The sequence below is a fragment of the Osmia lignaria genome, chromosome 6, assembly GCF_051020975.1.
Source record: "Osmia lignaria lignaria isolate PbOS001 chromosome 6, iyOsmLign1, whole genome shotgun sequence".
Taxonomy (NCBI): Eukaryota; Metazoa; Arthropoda; class Insecta; order Hymenoptera; family Megachilidae; genus Osmia; species Osmia lignaria.
In genome coordinates this window covers 6,365,136-6,380,105 of record NC_135037.1, presented here as the reverse complement: position 1 = coordinate 6,380,105, position 14,970 = coordinate 6,365,136, and the positions used below count along the sequence as shown (strand labels likewise).

General features: G+C 34.0%; 3 protein-coding genes and 2 non-coding genes across 15 annotated transcripts in view; 3 read left to right on the top strand and 2 right to left on the bottom strand.

The window, feature by feature from the left end:
- LOC117601396 (xaa-Pro aminopeptidase ApepP) overlaps positions 1 to 13,198 on the top strand; it is a 31,265-nt gene extending 18,067 nt beyond the window's left edge. For 2 of the 7 annotated variants that reach the window (XM_034318079.2, XM_034318077.2), the window contains exons 3-13: positions 7,149 to 7,372; positions 7,532 to 7,573; positions 7,835 to 8,014; positions 8,967 to 9,084; positions 9,324 to 9,702; positions 10,249 to 10,369; positions 11,317 to 11,680; positions 11,740 to 11,973; positions 12,162 to 12,328; positions 12,400 to 12,492; positions 12,576 to 13,198. In XM_034318079.2, coding sequence (XP_034173970.2) covers positions 7,149 to 7,372; positions 7,532 to 7,573; positions 7,835 to 8,014; positions 8,967 to 9,084; positions 9,324 to 9,702; positions 10,249 to 10,369; positions 11,317 to 11,680; positions 11,740 to 11,973; positions 12,162 to 12,328; positions 12,400 to 12,492; positions 12,576 to 12,890 — 2,237 coding nt within the window. In that variant the 3' untranslated portion in view covers positions 12,891 to 13,198. Of the gene's footprint in view, positions 1 to 7,148; positions 7,373 to 7,531; positions 7,574 to 7,834; positions 8,015 to 8,384; positions 8,826 to 8,966; positions 9,085 to 9,323; positions 9,703 to 10,248; positions 10,370 to 11,316; positions 11,681 to 11,739; positions 11,974 to 12,161; positions 12,329 to 12,399; positions 12,493 to 12,575 lie in introns of those variants that run through there. The other 5 variants (XM_034318082.2, XM_034318081.2, XM_034318078.2 and 2 more) reach the window with 5 other exon arrangements.
- LOC117601397 (esterase FE4) lies at positions 2,561 to 5,262 on the bottom strand. Its single transcript, XM_034318083.2, has 9 exons — positions 5,046 to 5,262; positions 4,672 to 4,960; positions 4,391 to 4,576; positions 4,119 to 4,318; positions 3,877 to 4,048; positions 3,629 to 3,795; positions 3,428 to 3,572; positions 3,218 to 3,350; positions 2,561 to 3,152 (listed from the first exon to the last, which is right to left on the bottom strand). Exons 1-9 carry the CDS (start codon positions 5,235 to 5,237, stop codon positions 2,990 to 2,992), a joined length of 1,647 nt encoding a protein of 548 aa, XP_034173974.2. The 5' UTR covers positions 5,238 to 5,262; the 3' UTR covers positions 2,561 to 2,989.
- TRNAA-AGC (transfer RNA alanine (anticodon AGC)) lies at positions 6,858 to 6,930 on the top strand. Its single transcript has one exon. It is a non-coding gene; the product is annotated as a tRNA-Ala (tRNA).
- On the top strand, positions 8,526 to 8,739 carry LOC117601790 (small nucleolar RNA U3). The gene has a single exon (XR_004580802.1). It is a non-coding gene; the product is annotated as a small nucleolar RNA U3 (small nucleolar RNA).
- A 121-nt stretch (positions 13,199 to 13,319) lies between the features above and the next one.
- Positions 13,320 to 14,960, bottom strand: LOC117601272 (NADH dehydrogenase [ubiquinone] 1 alpha subcomplex assembly factor 4). 5 transcript variants are annotated; one of them, XM_034317846.2, is made up of 5 exons: positions 14,837 to 14,960; positions 14,056 to 14,211; positions 13,850 to 13,941; positions 13,568 to 13,778; positions 13,320 to 13,493 (listed from the first exon to the last, which is right to left on the bottom strand). In XM_034317846.2, exons 2-5 carry the CDS (start codon positions 14,198 to 14,200, stop codon positions 13,405 to 13,407), a joined length of 537 nt encoding a protein of 178 aa, XP_034173737.1. In that variant the 5' UTR covers positions 14,201 to 14,211; positions 14,837 to 14,960; the 3' UTR covers positions 13,320 to 13,404. The 5 variants fall into 5 exon arrangements, with proteins under 5 accessions (XP_034173737.1, XP_034173736.1, XP_034173734.1 ...); XM_034317845.2 differs by having other exon boundaries at positions 14,750 to 14,897; XM_034317843.2 differs by lacking the exon at positions 14,837 to 14,960 and adding an exon at positions 14,297 to 14,823.
- Between the last annotated feature and the right edge of the window lie 10 nt (positions 14,961 to 14,970).

The following is a 14,970-nucleotide window of genomic DNA, read 5'->3' as shown; positions in this document are numbered from 1 at the left end:
ACACGTGTTTCACCTCTCGCAAATATTTGATGCTAACATACATTGAACGCTGATAGTTCTGGTATTAATTATAATTTCAATCACATTAGACATTAGAATGTCTAAACAAATACTCTTTCTTCAAACGATATCCGATACACGTTCCTTATTTCAATCTTTGTTTATGGGACCAGATAAAAGAGTCTGGTAACCCAATATTCAGGCTTTCAAAATCAGTTCAACTGCATCTCTCGTTAATAGAATACTTGCCTTCCTAATTGAATAAAGAATTTAATAAAGTGTGATTGTTTATTAATTGCTAACCTTATGCCCAATAGGTTGCAAATAATATTCTAATTATATATTTTTCCTTTTATATTTTAAATTTAATATTTTTGTAATTATCTATGACTGAATAACCAAAAGCAATCGAATCTTACGCTTTATAAAATAATTTCAGAGTCGAAGATATAAGAGAGTGATAATATGATTGGTGAAAAACAACCCTCTCGTCGCACCCCAATTTATTTCTGCTCTCCTGTTGCGAAAAGCCTCGAGCCATCCCAAATCGAAGTCCGTTTGACCCGCGAAGACAATACGGCCATGCCAATCGAGCTAAGGGAAACATTTTTTCGATTACTTCATACTTTCTCGATCACATACACCGCTGATCCGGCATTCCTTCTTTCGTCTACCGACGAGCTCGCGAATCTGTTCGATTCGCGAGGAACGAAGGGAAAGAATCATCTCCTAAAGGGAACCCTGATACACGCTTGGCCCGGGGAAACGAGAAACGGACGATGAAATGAAGACACGCGGAGAATTATAGAAAAGAGATGGGTCCGTTCGGTAGAGATGGAATATCGAGCACGGTTCATGAAATCCTGGTGTGAAGAAGCTGAAGATCATCTAAACGTCAGATCCAGATGTGTAGAGTAGATCGTACATTTACTTTAACCCTTTTGCTCTGAGAAGTTCTAATACAAAATGCATATTGCAGGCAACAAAATTGCAAGTAGCAATAACACACATTTTTTTTGCAAACAGAGCAATAATTATTTTTTATTAAGAAAATAGATAGAACTGAAATTTATTGCTAGAGAAGATAGAGTTATCAGTGAAAGGTATTAAATGAGTTCCTATCAAAAATTCTAAAATCATGATATATTAGTAAAATGGACTTTTATAAAAATTTACAATATTGAAAGGGTTAACAAAAATTGTGAGATAATTTATATTATCTCGGTGCATAGCTTTGATATTAAATTTATTAATACCCAAAGTTTTACTATTTACTTAGCTTAACTAAGTATTTAAAGTGTTCTAAGCAAACTTATCTTATTTATGTATTTGCATATATTTTGCAAAAAAATTTAACATATTCATAACTGAAGATTTTATAAACTGAAGTACCTATTGATTTCCAACGAATGAAAATTCAAGTCTCTGCACCCGATTCGTATCCAATCATTACATAATTAATCAACGAGGCTCGATGAAATCTTGGCGAGAGAGAACGAAGAGGAAGTGGCAGGGCATCGGTGATCAAACTGGTCCAGAGTTCGAGAAAGATGAAATAAACACCAGCTGCCTTTACCTGAAATCCTGATCGCAAGATGTTGAAGATCATCTCGAGAAACGGTCCATTATCGCAGCATCTGGATCATCTGTTCTCATAGGTTTCGGGTCATTCGATTGTTCCTTGTTTTTCAATAAAATCAAACCAGCTGACCGAACAATCGCACAGTCTCTGCAATTCAATGTCACATCCCAAACATTGGAAGAAAAAAATATTTAAAATAATCCAAAATTTAGGAAATACAAATGAAAAGGGATACAAAATTAAAATTAGGGTCCATTGTGTAAGAATTGATTATTTATCTCTCATTTAGATAATATTCATTTAAATAAATTGAGAAATACAGTTAATCACTCAGCCATAACATAACAGCGATACAATTTGTTGGTAATGAAAGGGTTAAAATTTGGAACAGAGAAAATTAGGGTCGGGAGTCGAAGCGTTTCTTCTGGCGCCACGTGTTTCATTGATCCGCGACGCATGAATGGAACCAGGTTACGCTTGCGTACTCGAGCACGTGGCCGAGCCGAACGAAAGCCTCCTCGCTCCTCTACGATCCTAATGAATACGAAGCACAAAAGTGAGTGGTGAACAAATGGTAGACGAACGACGGCAACGTGGTAACGACTAAGAAAGCGAATGACGTTGGTCAGTTTGCGGAACCGTTAAGATGGCGAACTCGTTTAACCCTTCTTTCGCAACTTCGAGGGGGTTCCCGCACCTGTTCCACGATTCGCGTTGCAGGCATCCCGTTGGACGAATCAATGGGCGAATATGTTTCTAATGGTTCATGCGAGCCTGGTCCTCGCGGAACAGGAATGCGAGTGGTGAACCAATAGGCAAGAACGAGGCGAGACGAGAAGAACATAAAATGGTGTTCAGTGAATGGAAAGCAGGAAATACCTTGGTAACGTAATCAAAGACATTTCAACGCGTCCGTGCAACCTTCGGTGGGTTAAAAGTGGTACTGTGGCTCTACTGTAGGATATAGAATTGTAAATGAAACTTATTTTTGTTATTTAGCAATATTCGATGTTTATTTTTTATTATTTTGATTGAGAGATGTTTTGTTACTTTCTTTAATTTTAACCATCAGACGGCGGACCATGGAGGGAACCCTAATTTCAATTTAATTTAATTTTTCTAAATTTTACAATGTTCCTTTAAAAATTATTCTTCTAATATATGAAAATAAATATATGAAAAATCAATATATTCAACATTTAACTTTAGATTAATATCCTTGTTTGGGTCACGATTGACCCAGGCTCCGCTGTTCAATGATACGAATTCTAAATGATGTCGTAATTCTAAAACGAAGTAAAAGTGTTTATTTATTAATATACACTTTTATAACGTAGTGTGATTATAATGATATTTTCTAGTTTCTAGTTATATTCAGATAGTTCTATGGATAATATGTCATACAGTTTATGGCATGACATTTTTGTACTTCTCCTTCCAGTAGTCATGTTTATCTCGGAATAGATCCTTCTCCATTTTCAATTCTTGATTAATGTTCATGTAATTATTATCTTCTCCCAGGGGCTCCCAGTTCACATTGATATCCTCGTCCAACTTCGATGTTGGGTTACTAAAAATAATTATTAATAGATATTTCGAAGCAATTTCACGTAATTAGTAAGAAAAGTTACGAACCCGTCTTTGGCAAAATTCGTCCACAGTTTGGTTAAAATATTTGTCATTCTTTCTGCAGGAGAACCAGGTTCTGGTAAATTTTTGAAACCTCGAGAATAAAAGAGGTAACCCAATTCGTCACCATGTGCAACTCCTACAAAGAAAGGAATATTTTATATAAAAATTTTAATACTATTATAAATGCTTTTTGATTGAAAAGCAGCAGCTTACCATCACTAATACCAAATAGATTTTTCATAAGACCAAATGGAGCTTGATAAGAAAATAGATACTCATAAATTGCAGCTGAATTTCGAGCTTTTATGATATCGAGTGATAACAGCTCTCCCGCGTTGAAGAAAACATCATTTAACATCTGCAACGTATAGACATTAATTTCAAATATACATAAATGCAAATAATAATAATTACCGTGGTGTATTCTTTCAAATCGTCCTTCGATACTTGTTTATCGCCAAAATAGAATTTTCTTAAACATTCACCAGTTTTCTTCTTCAAATCTGAATCGGTGATGTTCAAATCGTCTGGCAGAAATCTTTCTGGTTCACTGTTCAATACTTCAATGTCGTCTATCAACACTGTAAAATTTATGAAATAGAAAAAATGTTAATATCGATAAAGTATACAAGTGAGAAATTAATAATCTTGGTGTTACATACAACGTTGGGCATCAAATATACATTCATCGGTGACAACTCCAGTCATTAAAGGCACATTCGCAATTCTTCCAGTCTTCAATAATGTCCAGGGATCAGTTGGCAAAAATAAATCCTGTCCCAAGTCCACTTCAACAGACGGGACGAAAGCGAACATATGTCCATTCAAAATATTCTAAAATTTCAGAAGATTTGAAAAACTAAGATTTCAATAGATTTAAGAAAATATTGTTCAAATGGTTCACCTCACTCTTCATTATTTCATTCGATGCAGCAATGATATCTTTCACGTGAACTTCGGTCAATTTTTGAACCAATTCCTCAGAATCAGTAGTCTGTATTCCAAGAGCCTCTCCTAACTTAAAAGCGAGTTCTCTGGGATTGTACGTCATCGCCCATGGATTAACAATCGTTCCACTTTGCTGAATAACTGCGCTGAACAAACCTGAAATACAACAAAACAAATAGAATTCAGTTTAGTCAGAATACTATTAAAATTTCTGAAAATAATCCTCACCTTCGGACATAGGGGATAACATATGATACTCTACGGAAGCTCCACCAGAACTGTGACCAAAAATGGTAACTCTATTTGGACAACCACCAAAGAAGTGTATATTATCCTTTACCCATTTCAGTGCCATTACTTGGTCCTTCATTCCAGCGTTTCCGGGAGCACTTTTGTCTCCCGTGTTCAAAAATCCTGAAACGAAAAGAAAATCAATCGATAATGGTTAGCCATAAATTTTCTAAATGAAAACTAATCGACGTTCGTTTTATATTTATTAAATTATTTACCAAGAGCACCAAGTCTGAAATTGATAGTAACAACTACCACATCGTTTTCAATTAAGAAATCCGGTCCGAATAATGTATCATCAGCCATACCAGAATTCCATCCACCAGGGTGGAACCATACCATCACAGCTTTGCGAGCTTCTTTATCCAGAACTGGTGTGTAAACGTTTAAATATAAACAATCCTCATCGCCGATGAGGCCCTTTTTGACTATGCAATAAAAGGGGCACGTAAAACGATGCATGGTTGCATCGTACACCCCTTCCCAAGGATCCGCGGGTTCAGGTGCCTATAAATTATTATTATCTCAATATCACAGCATTTATAATAAATTTAATGAATTTGCTAAAGAATAATTCTAATCGTTCGCTTACTTGAAATTTATTAGGGCCCACATTTGGTTTCGCGTAAGGGATGCCCTTAAAACTGTAATAATGTTTATTTTTCAGTATAGTCTCGGTTTTCAATCCCTTCAGTATTCCCTGAGGAATCTCCAATTGCACTTCCTGTTCCGCATTCGCCGAAACAAATAAAAATCCGTAAAGCAAAATGTTAGCTAGCCACATTTCGAGATTCTAACTGAACTTATAGCTATCCGTTGCTTTTATAGAGGCGAATATCCTGCGATCACTCGTCCGAGATCTGAAATGACAAGCTGTGGAAAAATACATTACGTAAACGGTGTACGCCGGAAAACATGATAGTACGAGCATGGATAATCCTTGCGACGATACTTTTTTTCCTATTCGTCGGTCATAATAACGAACAACTATAATTTTGTCAAACGACTAAAAGTATAGGATATCCTGAATTTATTCTGATCGACGTTATCATCTTTATTGTCATCCCGACTTCCGGAATTATCCGGGAAAACGAACGAACAGATGAAACGTTAGCTAAATATTGTTTTTCGTAAAGCGAAACAAATTGTCAAGCATTACACGGATGCGTAATTAGACACGCATGCATGGCCATGTGTTGAGACGCTAGAATCAAATGTAATTATTTAAGTGATATTTATAACATTTGAAATTATAGTTTATTTTTAGAAACACGATTTTTTAATTCCTTTGAATTCATATTTTTTGTAAGAAAATAATTGATCATTCAGTATTACTGAAAACATTAATTTTCTGTAAAAATTCCAATTTTGGAATTTTCGTATTACAGTTTAATGAAGTAAAATGAAATAAAGAAAGCCAGTATACAATCGTTTCGTAGGTTGTTAGTGAAGCAAAATCAAGGGCGTTCTGGTGGTCGAGCAAAGAAAAAGAAAAGAAGCGCGAAACCTCGTGACGTTTATTGGAGCGCAGCACGGAAAACTTGCAAGGGTGAAAATTGTAAAGTTACAACGGAGTAAAACTCACCTCTCCAACGTTTCTACTTTCCTAGTAACATATTTAATATTACTTGATATTTACGTTAAATTATTAAATTAAACAATTTGGTGACCTGGTTACACCGGTAACCTGGTACAGTCCAAATAGAAAGTTTATTCTTTTTCATCTCTTAATTCCTGTCTTATATTGATTTTTTTACATTGAACAAAGAAATGTAACTGTTTCATATGTAATAAAAATGAAACACGGTTTCATTCATGAAAATGATTAAATTGATGCATAATGAGGGATTGTTTATTATTACAATTGGAAAATTGTGAAGATAAATCAGAAGCAAATAAAATATACTAAGTTCGTGTGAAAACCGATCGAAACTTGTATTTGGGAATATTTAACCTCTTCGAATAATCTGCTTTCCTATTATTTGAGCACCACTCAGCACACCCTCTGGATTCCCACAGGATGTACATGACATTTGACCCAGGGTAGGGTCAATCTTGATTCAGATTTATAAAAAGTATTAAATTAAAGAAAAAAATATACAGATCAATGCAATACATGTTCTATGTCAGATTCTTATGAATGGATATTATCAACATTTTTATACTATAATTTTGGTTTAAAATAATTATTAATTGTACTATATATACATACATATATACATATGTTAAAAAATTTTATGTGATTGAAACCTACATTCTTGATGAATGGTTACTTATTTTAAATAGTAAGGTTTTCTACTAATGTAATGATATATTTATTGCAAATATTGGTCAATATTTATGTAAAATAAGTGTGTAATCTTACTTTAGATTATAAAATGATTTAAACAAGAGTTCTTTAACTGGGGGCGTAGCTCACATGGTAGAGCGCTCGCTTAGCATGCGAGTGGTACCGGGATCGATGCCCGGCGCCTCCAATATCGTGAAATTAATTTTTTATTTTCAATACAACTACTTTTTAATAGCAAATAATAACAAAATAATAAACCAATAATTATAATCAAGTTTTTAGCCACATTTTATTTCCTAAGTGTAAAGATTACACACATAACACAATAATATATAACAAATAGACACGTTTTGCATTTTAAAACACATATATTTCTAATGAAAAATAATTTGTAATGTTACACAGGTGTGACAGATGCATACTATCTTCAAAATGAAATTATGGATCCACCGCTCAACTATAATGGAGCAAAACGATCCCACTGTCCAGCAGTGATACATAAACAACCCGCCAACAGACAAGACACTTCATTAAGGTTAAAACAATTAAGATCGGAAATGAGTCGAGTAGCTTCCGTTCAAGGACCACCTCTTGATGGCTACATCGTTACTTCCGATGATGCACATCAGGTGATTACCACAGATGTTTCATACTACTTTAGAAATAATTAAATAGAAAGTTAGAAAATAATCTGAAATCAAATATTATTATTAACTTTTTTTTAATTAATTTACAACACTGTCTCTTTACTTCAGTTATATTTTTCTTGAATGTACTTGAATTTTCAGACAGTGAACATCGTTAATCATGGCCGAGAGGGCCCGGTGGAGGTACCATTCGAGTGAGATTTCGCGTTCGCAGATTTCTCAAGCTTCCCTTGACTTTTTTACTTTCTAATTTAACTAAAAAAATGATTTAATAAAATTTCTCCAAGGTGTGCCTTTCGATTTTCCCCAAGTACTGAAAAGCTTTCTAATCACAAGTGCTGCTATCATCCATTCATTCAAATAATGATCAAAGCCTCGTAACTTCGAATAAATCAAATTGTCAACGTCACGAGCATATTAAATTGTGATCTCTGTCATTATCAGAGCGCTTCGTTGGATCCCCGTGATATGAGGCGAGAATTCATCACTGGATTCTACGGTAGTGCCGGAGAAGCTGTTATTACCTTTGACAAAGCTGTACTTTGGACTGATGGGAGGTATCACATTCAGGCAGACCATCAGCTTGACTGCAATTGGATACTGATGAAACGTGGCAGAGGAGAAGTAAATGCAGATAGAATCTATTCTCAGAATTTTAAAAATAGACAAAAAATAGCTGACAATTGTTGCAAAAAAGAAGAAGAATTAATTCTAAGTTGATCAGATTAATTATTAAAGAGTTATTTATTAAAATATGAAAAAAATGATATAATTTAATTTAAGTTATTATTTTATGCATTTAATTTAATAATTACACAGTTATTAAGAAAGCCCTAAAAACTGAAATTGACCTTTAAATCTCTGAAAATTCATCACTTGAAAAAAATTATTATTATTGCTATATTATAGTTCTTTCGATATAATGTAATTTTTATAAATAATCTTTTTTCACATCTTGATTAATAACGGAGATAATTAAAATCCAATGACTCGTACTGTACGTAGCCATATACAATATATATGATTCGCTTAGTTGCGCTATCTGGTACCAGATGGCTAACAGAGCCAAACGTTTTCCCGCATCGGATATTTCACCGTAAGCGCTATATAAGAGCCACAGCGACAGTTGAAAGTTAAGACTATACTTCACAGGATCATTTCTGTAGTAAGTTAGTCTCCCTTCTGGTTCAAAACAGAAGTTGATGCAACCACGATGAGGAGGAACAGCTCCTTTCCTTGAGCGTGAGGAAGACTTGAGAAGCTGACTTTGTTCAGTTTCTCAGTCATCGATGATCGTTCATCTCCTGTACTCAGTATGGGGGAGATGGGAATGGGGCTTTCTGAGTGGTTTCATTATATAAAAATATCAAAATTAAAAATATTTTATTTTGGGAAATACGAAAAAAAGAAATCGAAAAAAGAAACATATGGGGATGTATGGTATTTTTTTTATTATTTTGTAATTTTATCGTAGCATCATAGAAAATTAGTTTACACTTATGTAAAGTACTATGACTACATAGGATAGTTACACAATATCTTGCAACATGTTTCAACATTATTATTGATCATGCAGGTTCCTTCCATAACGGAATGGTTGAAGCACCAGTTCCAAAGTCGAGCGATCGCGCGTATTGGCGCTGATCCAACGCTCGTCTCTGCCATCGACTGGGAAATGTGGGAAGATGAATTAGGTAATAAAAGTCCGTAAAAACATTGAACCCGTCAGTTCAAACGAGCATGAAATTTATACGTATCATCATAGCGTTCCACCCAGCAATTCGTAAAAATGAAACACTTCAATTAAGCTGCCTGTTACACTTTGTATGATTTACTGTAATATCTCGTGACTTTATCACAGTTGCTACCGTTTAAAAATCATTTCATATGATTTATTAGAGTATCCCTAATTAACAATAGCGTTCGTATCCAGCAAATTCGTCCGTGAGATTGGTTCCTGTCCATAACAACCTGGTGGACTTGATCTGGCAGGTCGGTCGACCGAATTACAATACACATCCGGCGTATCCGTTGCAAGACAAGTATTCCGGAAGAGCCTGGCAGGACAAGATTCAATCAGTTCGGGATGAAATGGAAATTTCTGGAGCCGATGCACTGGTCCTTACCGCTCTCGACGAGATAGCATGGCTTTTCAATATTCGTGGATACGATTTGCCGAACACCCCTGTTCTTAGAGCTTATGCGGTTATCACATTGGGATCGATACATTTGTTTGCGCCAAAGCACAAGATCCCAATGTCTGTTGATGTACATTTGAAAATGGATGTATGCACCCACGCGAATTGCGTGAAGTAAGTGAAGAATTATTACTGATAAATTGTATAATATTGCACTTGTAATTAATTCTGAAAATTTCTATAAGTATCACCTTATCTGTATACTCAGCTTAAATATGTTATCGGTAATGTATTTTCCTTTTTTGTTTATGTATTTTTAATTAAGGCCTTTTCATGACTCTCTTTCCAAGATTTACTTTTCTTGTGAGAAAAACAATTAAATACAATTCTTAATTAAATTCTTTCTTTCCTTGTTGCAACAGGTAGGTTCATATTTTATTTTCACTTGTTTTTCTCAATAAAAAGGTCCTATATTTTTCATATACGTTTTTTAATAAAAGCTTCTTCATGACTCTCTTTTAATACTTTGCCTAAATTGCCATTCTATATAATGCCTAGATATTATTATACATAATTCGGATATTCCATACTTTGCTCTAAAACGCCAGGCATTCTATACAATGCCTGCTTTTCATACGTTGTCGATAACGGATATAAAAAGGGAGGCAGCCATTAAAGTATTAAGTATTATAATTTGTATAAGAAAAATTACTATTGCAGATGGCATAATTACACGTCCATTTGGTACGATTTGCGAACCATGTCCCAAGCCTGGAACATAGTATGGCTGCCAACACGATGTGCCTATAGTCCAGGTGCTTCCATGGAAATATTTAATTCTGTACGTACAAAATTAGTAACAAATAATTAATATACCGTACTAATATCATAAATCATTTAAAATAAAAAAAATATCAAAGTCGCTTCCTCTTTCCCGCCTAAACGCATAGGGAATAGGGGTTCGACTGTACAAGTGTTAGAGCGGATAATCCTAGGCGAATGTACACCTTCTTCGACATGTTCTCCTGTCACCATAGAGCTTGTTGAGCTTAGCTTGATCCCCATGTGACGAGCTGACACACCTTCATAGACGTGTAGACTAAACAGGGACAGGTCTCTTCCGTTCGCACAAAGTTCTCATTATCGAAACGATGAGAACGCGATTGTTACTATAAAAAACATATAGTACTATGGAAACACGTGATGCTAGACGATGTTCACGGTGGTGGATAGATTCACCTACTCCTCGGCATGGTAGCCGGAGCTTCGGGACGCCTGAACGCCCGCGGCATCAGGAGTCAGAGAGCAGTTCTTCAGCTTCGGCAACGATCGTACCCTACCACCACAATCCCTCTTTCGAATTGTTTGCATGAAATAAAAATATTGTATTTGATATTTTAGATGTTCGTTTATAAATTTAAGTGGAGGAACAAAGATTAAATTCACCACTAAATCCATCGCCAATGATAATGCATTTGGGTTGTAATTATTGAATCATTTTGAATTTAAGCCGCAGTAGGATTTTAAAATTAGAAAATTGGAAAAAATGATTTCATAATAGGTATTGAAAAATAGGAAAAGATTTAGTAAAAAATATTTCAATCATTTCTTCAGGGATATTTTTCCAGGACTGCAATCTCCAAATTGAGGAGTGGAAGATTGGTAGAAATAAGATGTTAAAATATTCACTACGAATTTAAGCCTCACCCTAATTTTACGTCCTAAAAATTTGAATGAAATGTGTAGCTTAAATTCGAAGTAATACGATATTGAATTATCAATTTGCAGATCCCACCGGAAAAACGATTGCCAAAACCATCCCCGGTATTAAGTCTAAGAGCCGAAAAGAACGAGGTCGAAGCTGAAGGGATGAGAAGGTCTCACCTAAGGGATGGAATAGCGATGTGCGATTTTCTCGCTTACATGGAGGAACAATACGAATTGAATTCGGATGGTTGGGATGAGATGCAGGTAGCCAGGCTGGCGAATGAGTTTCGTTACGAACAAGACAAAAATAAAGGCATATCTTTCCCAACCATTGCTGGATATGGACCTCATGCTGCCATCCCTCATTATGAACCCAACAATCTCACTAATATTAAAATTGGAACAACGTCCACATTGGTGGTTGATTCTGGAGGACAGTATCTAGGTAATAAGGGTTTATAATTATTTTTAACTTGATGGTCTAGTTTAATCTCATTTTTCTAGATGGGACGACGGATATCACGAGGACTCTCCATTTTGGTACACCAACGGAGGAACAGAGGAAGGCATACACAAGGGTGTTAATTGGTGCAATACAATTGTCGTCTTTGATTTTTCCAAACAGCTTGAAGTCTAATCAATTGGACATTGTTGCAAGAGCACCATTGTGGAACGTTGGATACGACTACCTGCATGGAACTGGCCATGGGATAGGGCACTTCCTGTCTGTCCATGAATGTTTGTCTCATCATTTAGTAAAAATTGAAAATATTTTTATGAATATCCTCGTTCGTATGAATCTTTCACTTCAGTCTTGGAAATTTTTTAATTAACACTTTGGATCTTAATGAATCGTCAGAGGATTTAGCAATGTTTTCCGATCATTATATTGTAAATAATAAAACTATAATTTTATAAATTTCTAGCACCCATTGGTGTGTCCTACATGCAAGTTCCATCATCAGATAAAGTGTGTGGACCAGTGGAATTGAAACCAGGATTCTTCTTGTCCAATGAGCCAGGATACTACAAAGAAGGAGATTTCGGTGTGCGTTTAGAAAATGTCCTCGAAATTGTGGAAGCAGGCAAATCAGTACGTTGCTAGATTATTCAAAATTATTTTTTAAATTCCAGTTTGATCTTATGGTAAATGTGTTTTTACAGAAAAACTCTGAAACTTTTTTAAAATTCAGAGACATCACCCTGGTTCCATATGAGCCAAAATTAATTGACATTAGTATGTTAAACCCATCTCATGTGAGTTTTCTTTTATTTAAAAAAATGAGATGGAGAATTGAGAAATACGGAAAGGTATAACTTTATTTTATATCTGTGTACAGAGACGATGGTTAAATAATTATAATCGTCGAATTAGAGAGGAAGTTGGTCCAGAATTAAAAAGGCGATTAAAAATGAATGCCTTCGATTGGATGCTGACGAAAACTGCAACCATTCCAGAGTTGAGTCCGGTCGATGAAGGACTGTTTTTCGGCCATTCTCACTCAACATCTTCCACTTTTAAACAGTTCCATGAATTAGTTGTTATTGTTTTCATTTATCATATGTTATTTAGTAAGTATACAAATATTATTTATAATTCAACCACCCTTTTCGAATTTTGTTATATTGTCAATCTTCCAGGTATACGGAGTTAATTAAAGGTAAGGAAGATTTGTAAAAATCTAGTGAACAATCCTTACTATAGCGAAATTAAAAAATTATTTGCGAAGAAAGCAAACATCTGTATCTAAATTAATAATTGTATATTGAAATTTCCTTTCTCTTTTTAGTGCTACTGCCAATTTAGTATACTTGTTTCAGTATCATGGTTTATTTTAATAAAAGGTAGGATATAAAGAGAAATAACAAATTGAAAAGTCTTATGAGTATCGAAAATTTAAGTAAATGCATAAACAATTGTATTTTGTAAATAAATGTAATTTATGGTATGTATAAAAAATTGAATTCTACTTCGAAGAATAAACGAAGAATTTATAAAATACTATTTCCAAATAAAACGATATTCTTTCTTTATAATTTGATTTTAATAAAGTGAATAATAAATATTTAAAAATAAAATTAACTGAATTGAAATAAGTAATTTATTTAATAATACAGTATTATTTACATATTATCTACACATTTATATTAATTTCTTAGATACAAATACTAGTCTGTCTTTTCAACTGGAGTCCAATCAATTTGCCGCCGTTTAAGTTGCTTAACATTAGGGATTTTAAAATGTTTTAAAATATTTTCTAAAAAAAAGACAATATAGTATCAATAATTGTGCAGTATAATAACATAGGTCTAAATATATATATACACTCACCCACTACTTGTTTATCTAATTTGTATTCTTGAGCTATTTGCTTCGCAGAATATTCAGTAGGGTTTTCATTATGCTTGGAAATAAAATCCAATGCTTGCCTTAAGGAACATTTACCCTCAGGAATTACATCTGATACATAAACACCATATTCAAACAGAGGAGTTTGACTTCTATCTTGTGGTAATGATTTAGTTGAAGGTGATACTTCAACCTAATAGTAAGAAAATATTTTTCTAAATCATAGATCATATATCAGTAGAAACTTTTTTGAGATAAACATACCTTTTGATTATCAGACTCAACAAAAACTTGTTTTAATCGGTCATCCAACTGTGTATCCTTCTTTAAGTGGGTTTCCATAAAATTTGGATACACTGAAACAAAAATGAACTTCAGAAAAATTGTGGTGATTATCATTTCTGATATAAAAACAAAACAAAACAACTTTGTTTTAAGAACTGGGACTGAATGCTCTGAAAATAGCTTACATTTATCTACTATTTCCTTTTGTTTCTTTACATATGGATACTGAGGTGCAGGAGTAGGCTTCGATTTTGCAAGAATCCGCTCCGTACGATTTTCAATGTTAAATGTACGAAGTGGACGTGAAAAATAGGAATATACTTTTCCCATTCTTCTGAGATCTAGATCCAATAACAAATCTTTAATTCTGAAAATCGTAACTTAAAATATATTTTATTTATATTTATTTGAAAATAACATAATTACATGAAATCAAAATTTTAATAAAATAAGTTAAAACTTTGTATATATTTGATATAATCTATAAAAATGTAAGACTTAACGGTAGTTATAAGAATATTAATGTCTCGAGAGTCTATAACTGCGAAAGGACCAGTTTTCGTTCTTTTCTGCGCATTGTCGCTCTGATTGGCGATACTCGGACGAAGTGGAAAGCGATTGGCGGAGAGCTCGCTGCGTTCCCCCACCATCGTCCAACCTGCGCGTCGCAGTTATGGACTCTCGTGACATCAAGCATACACTTAACATAAGTGTTAGGTTATGATCTTAACCTGTACTGAATTTTGTTCAATTAAAGTACAATGTCAACCAATATATATAATTAAAATCTGCTTTTCGCTATCACCGTAGGTATTGTAATAAAAAACTCAGTTTGTAAATTTAACAATTATTAAACATTTTGAAACGGGGCTGATTTACCGACGCGAAATTCCGAGTTTCGCCTCGACGCTTGCTGTATTTACATACATACTATTAATAATATAATAATAATATTATATTACTGACATATAATTTCTTTCTTTTAACTTTATTTTCTAATACACAAAATACATTTTTCTCGTAATAAAATAAAATTATAAATGTCCAAAGATAAAGGTATTTCTGAAAAAAGTATACCGGTATTTGAATATCATTGGTTG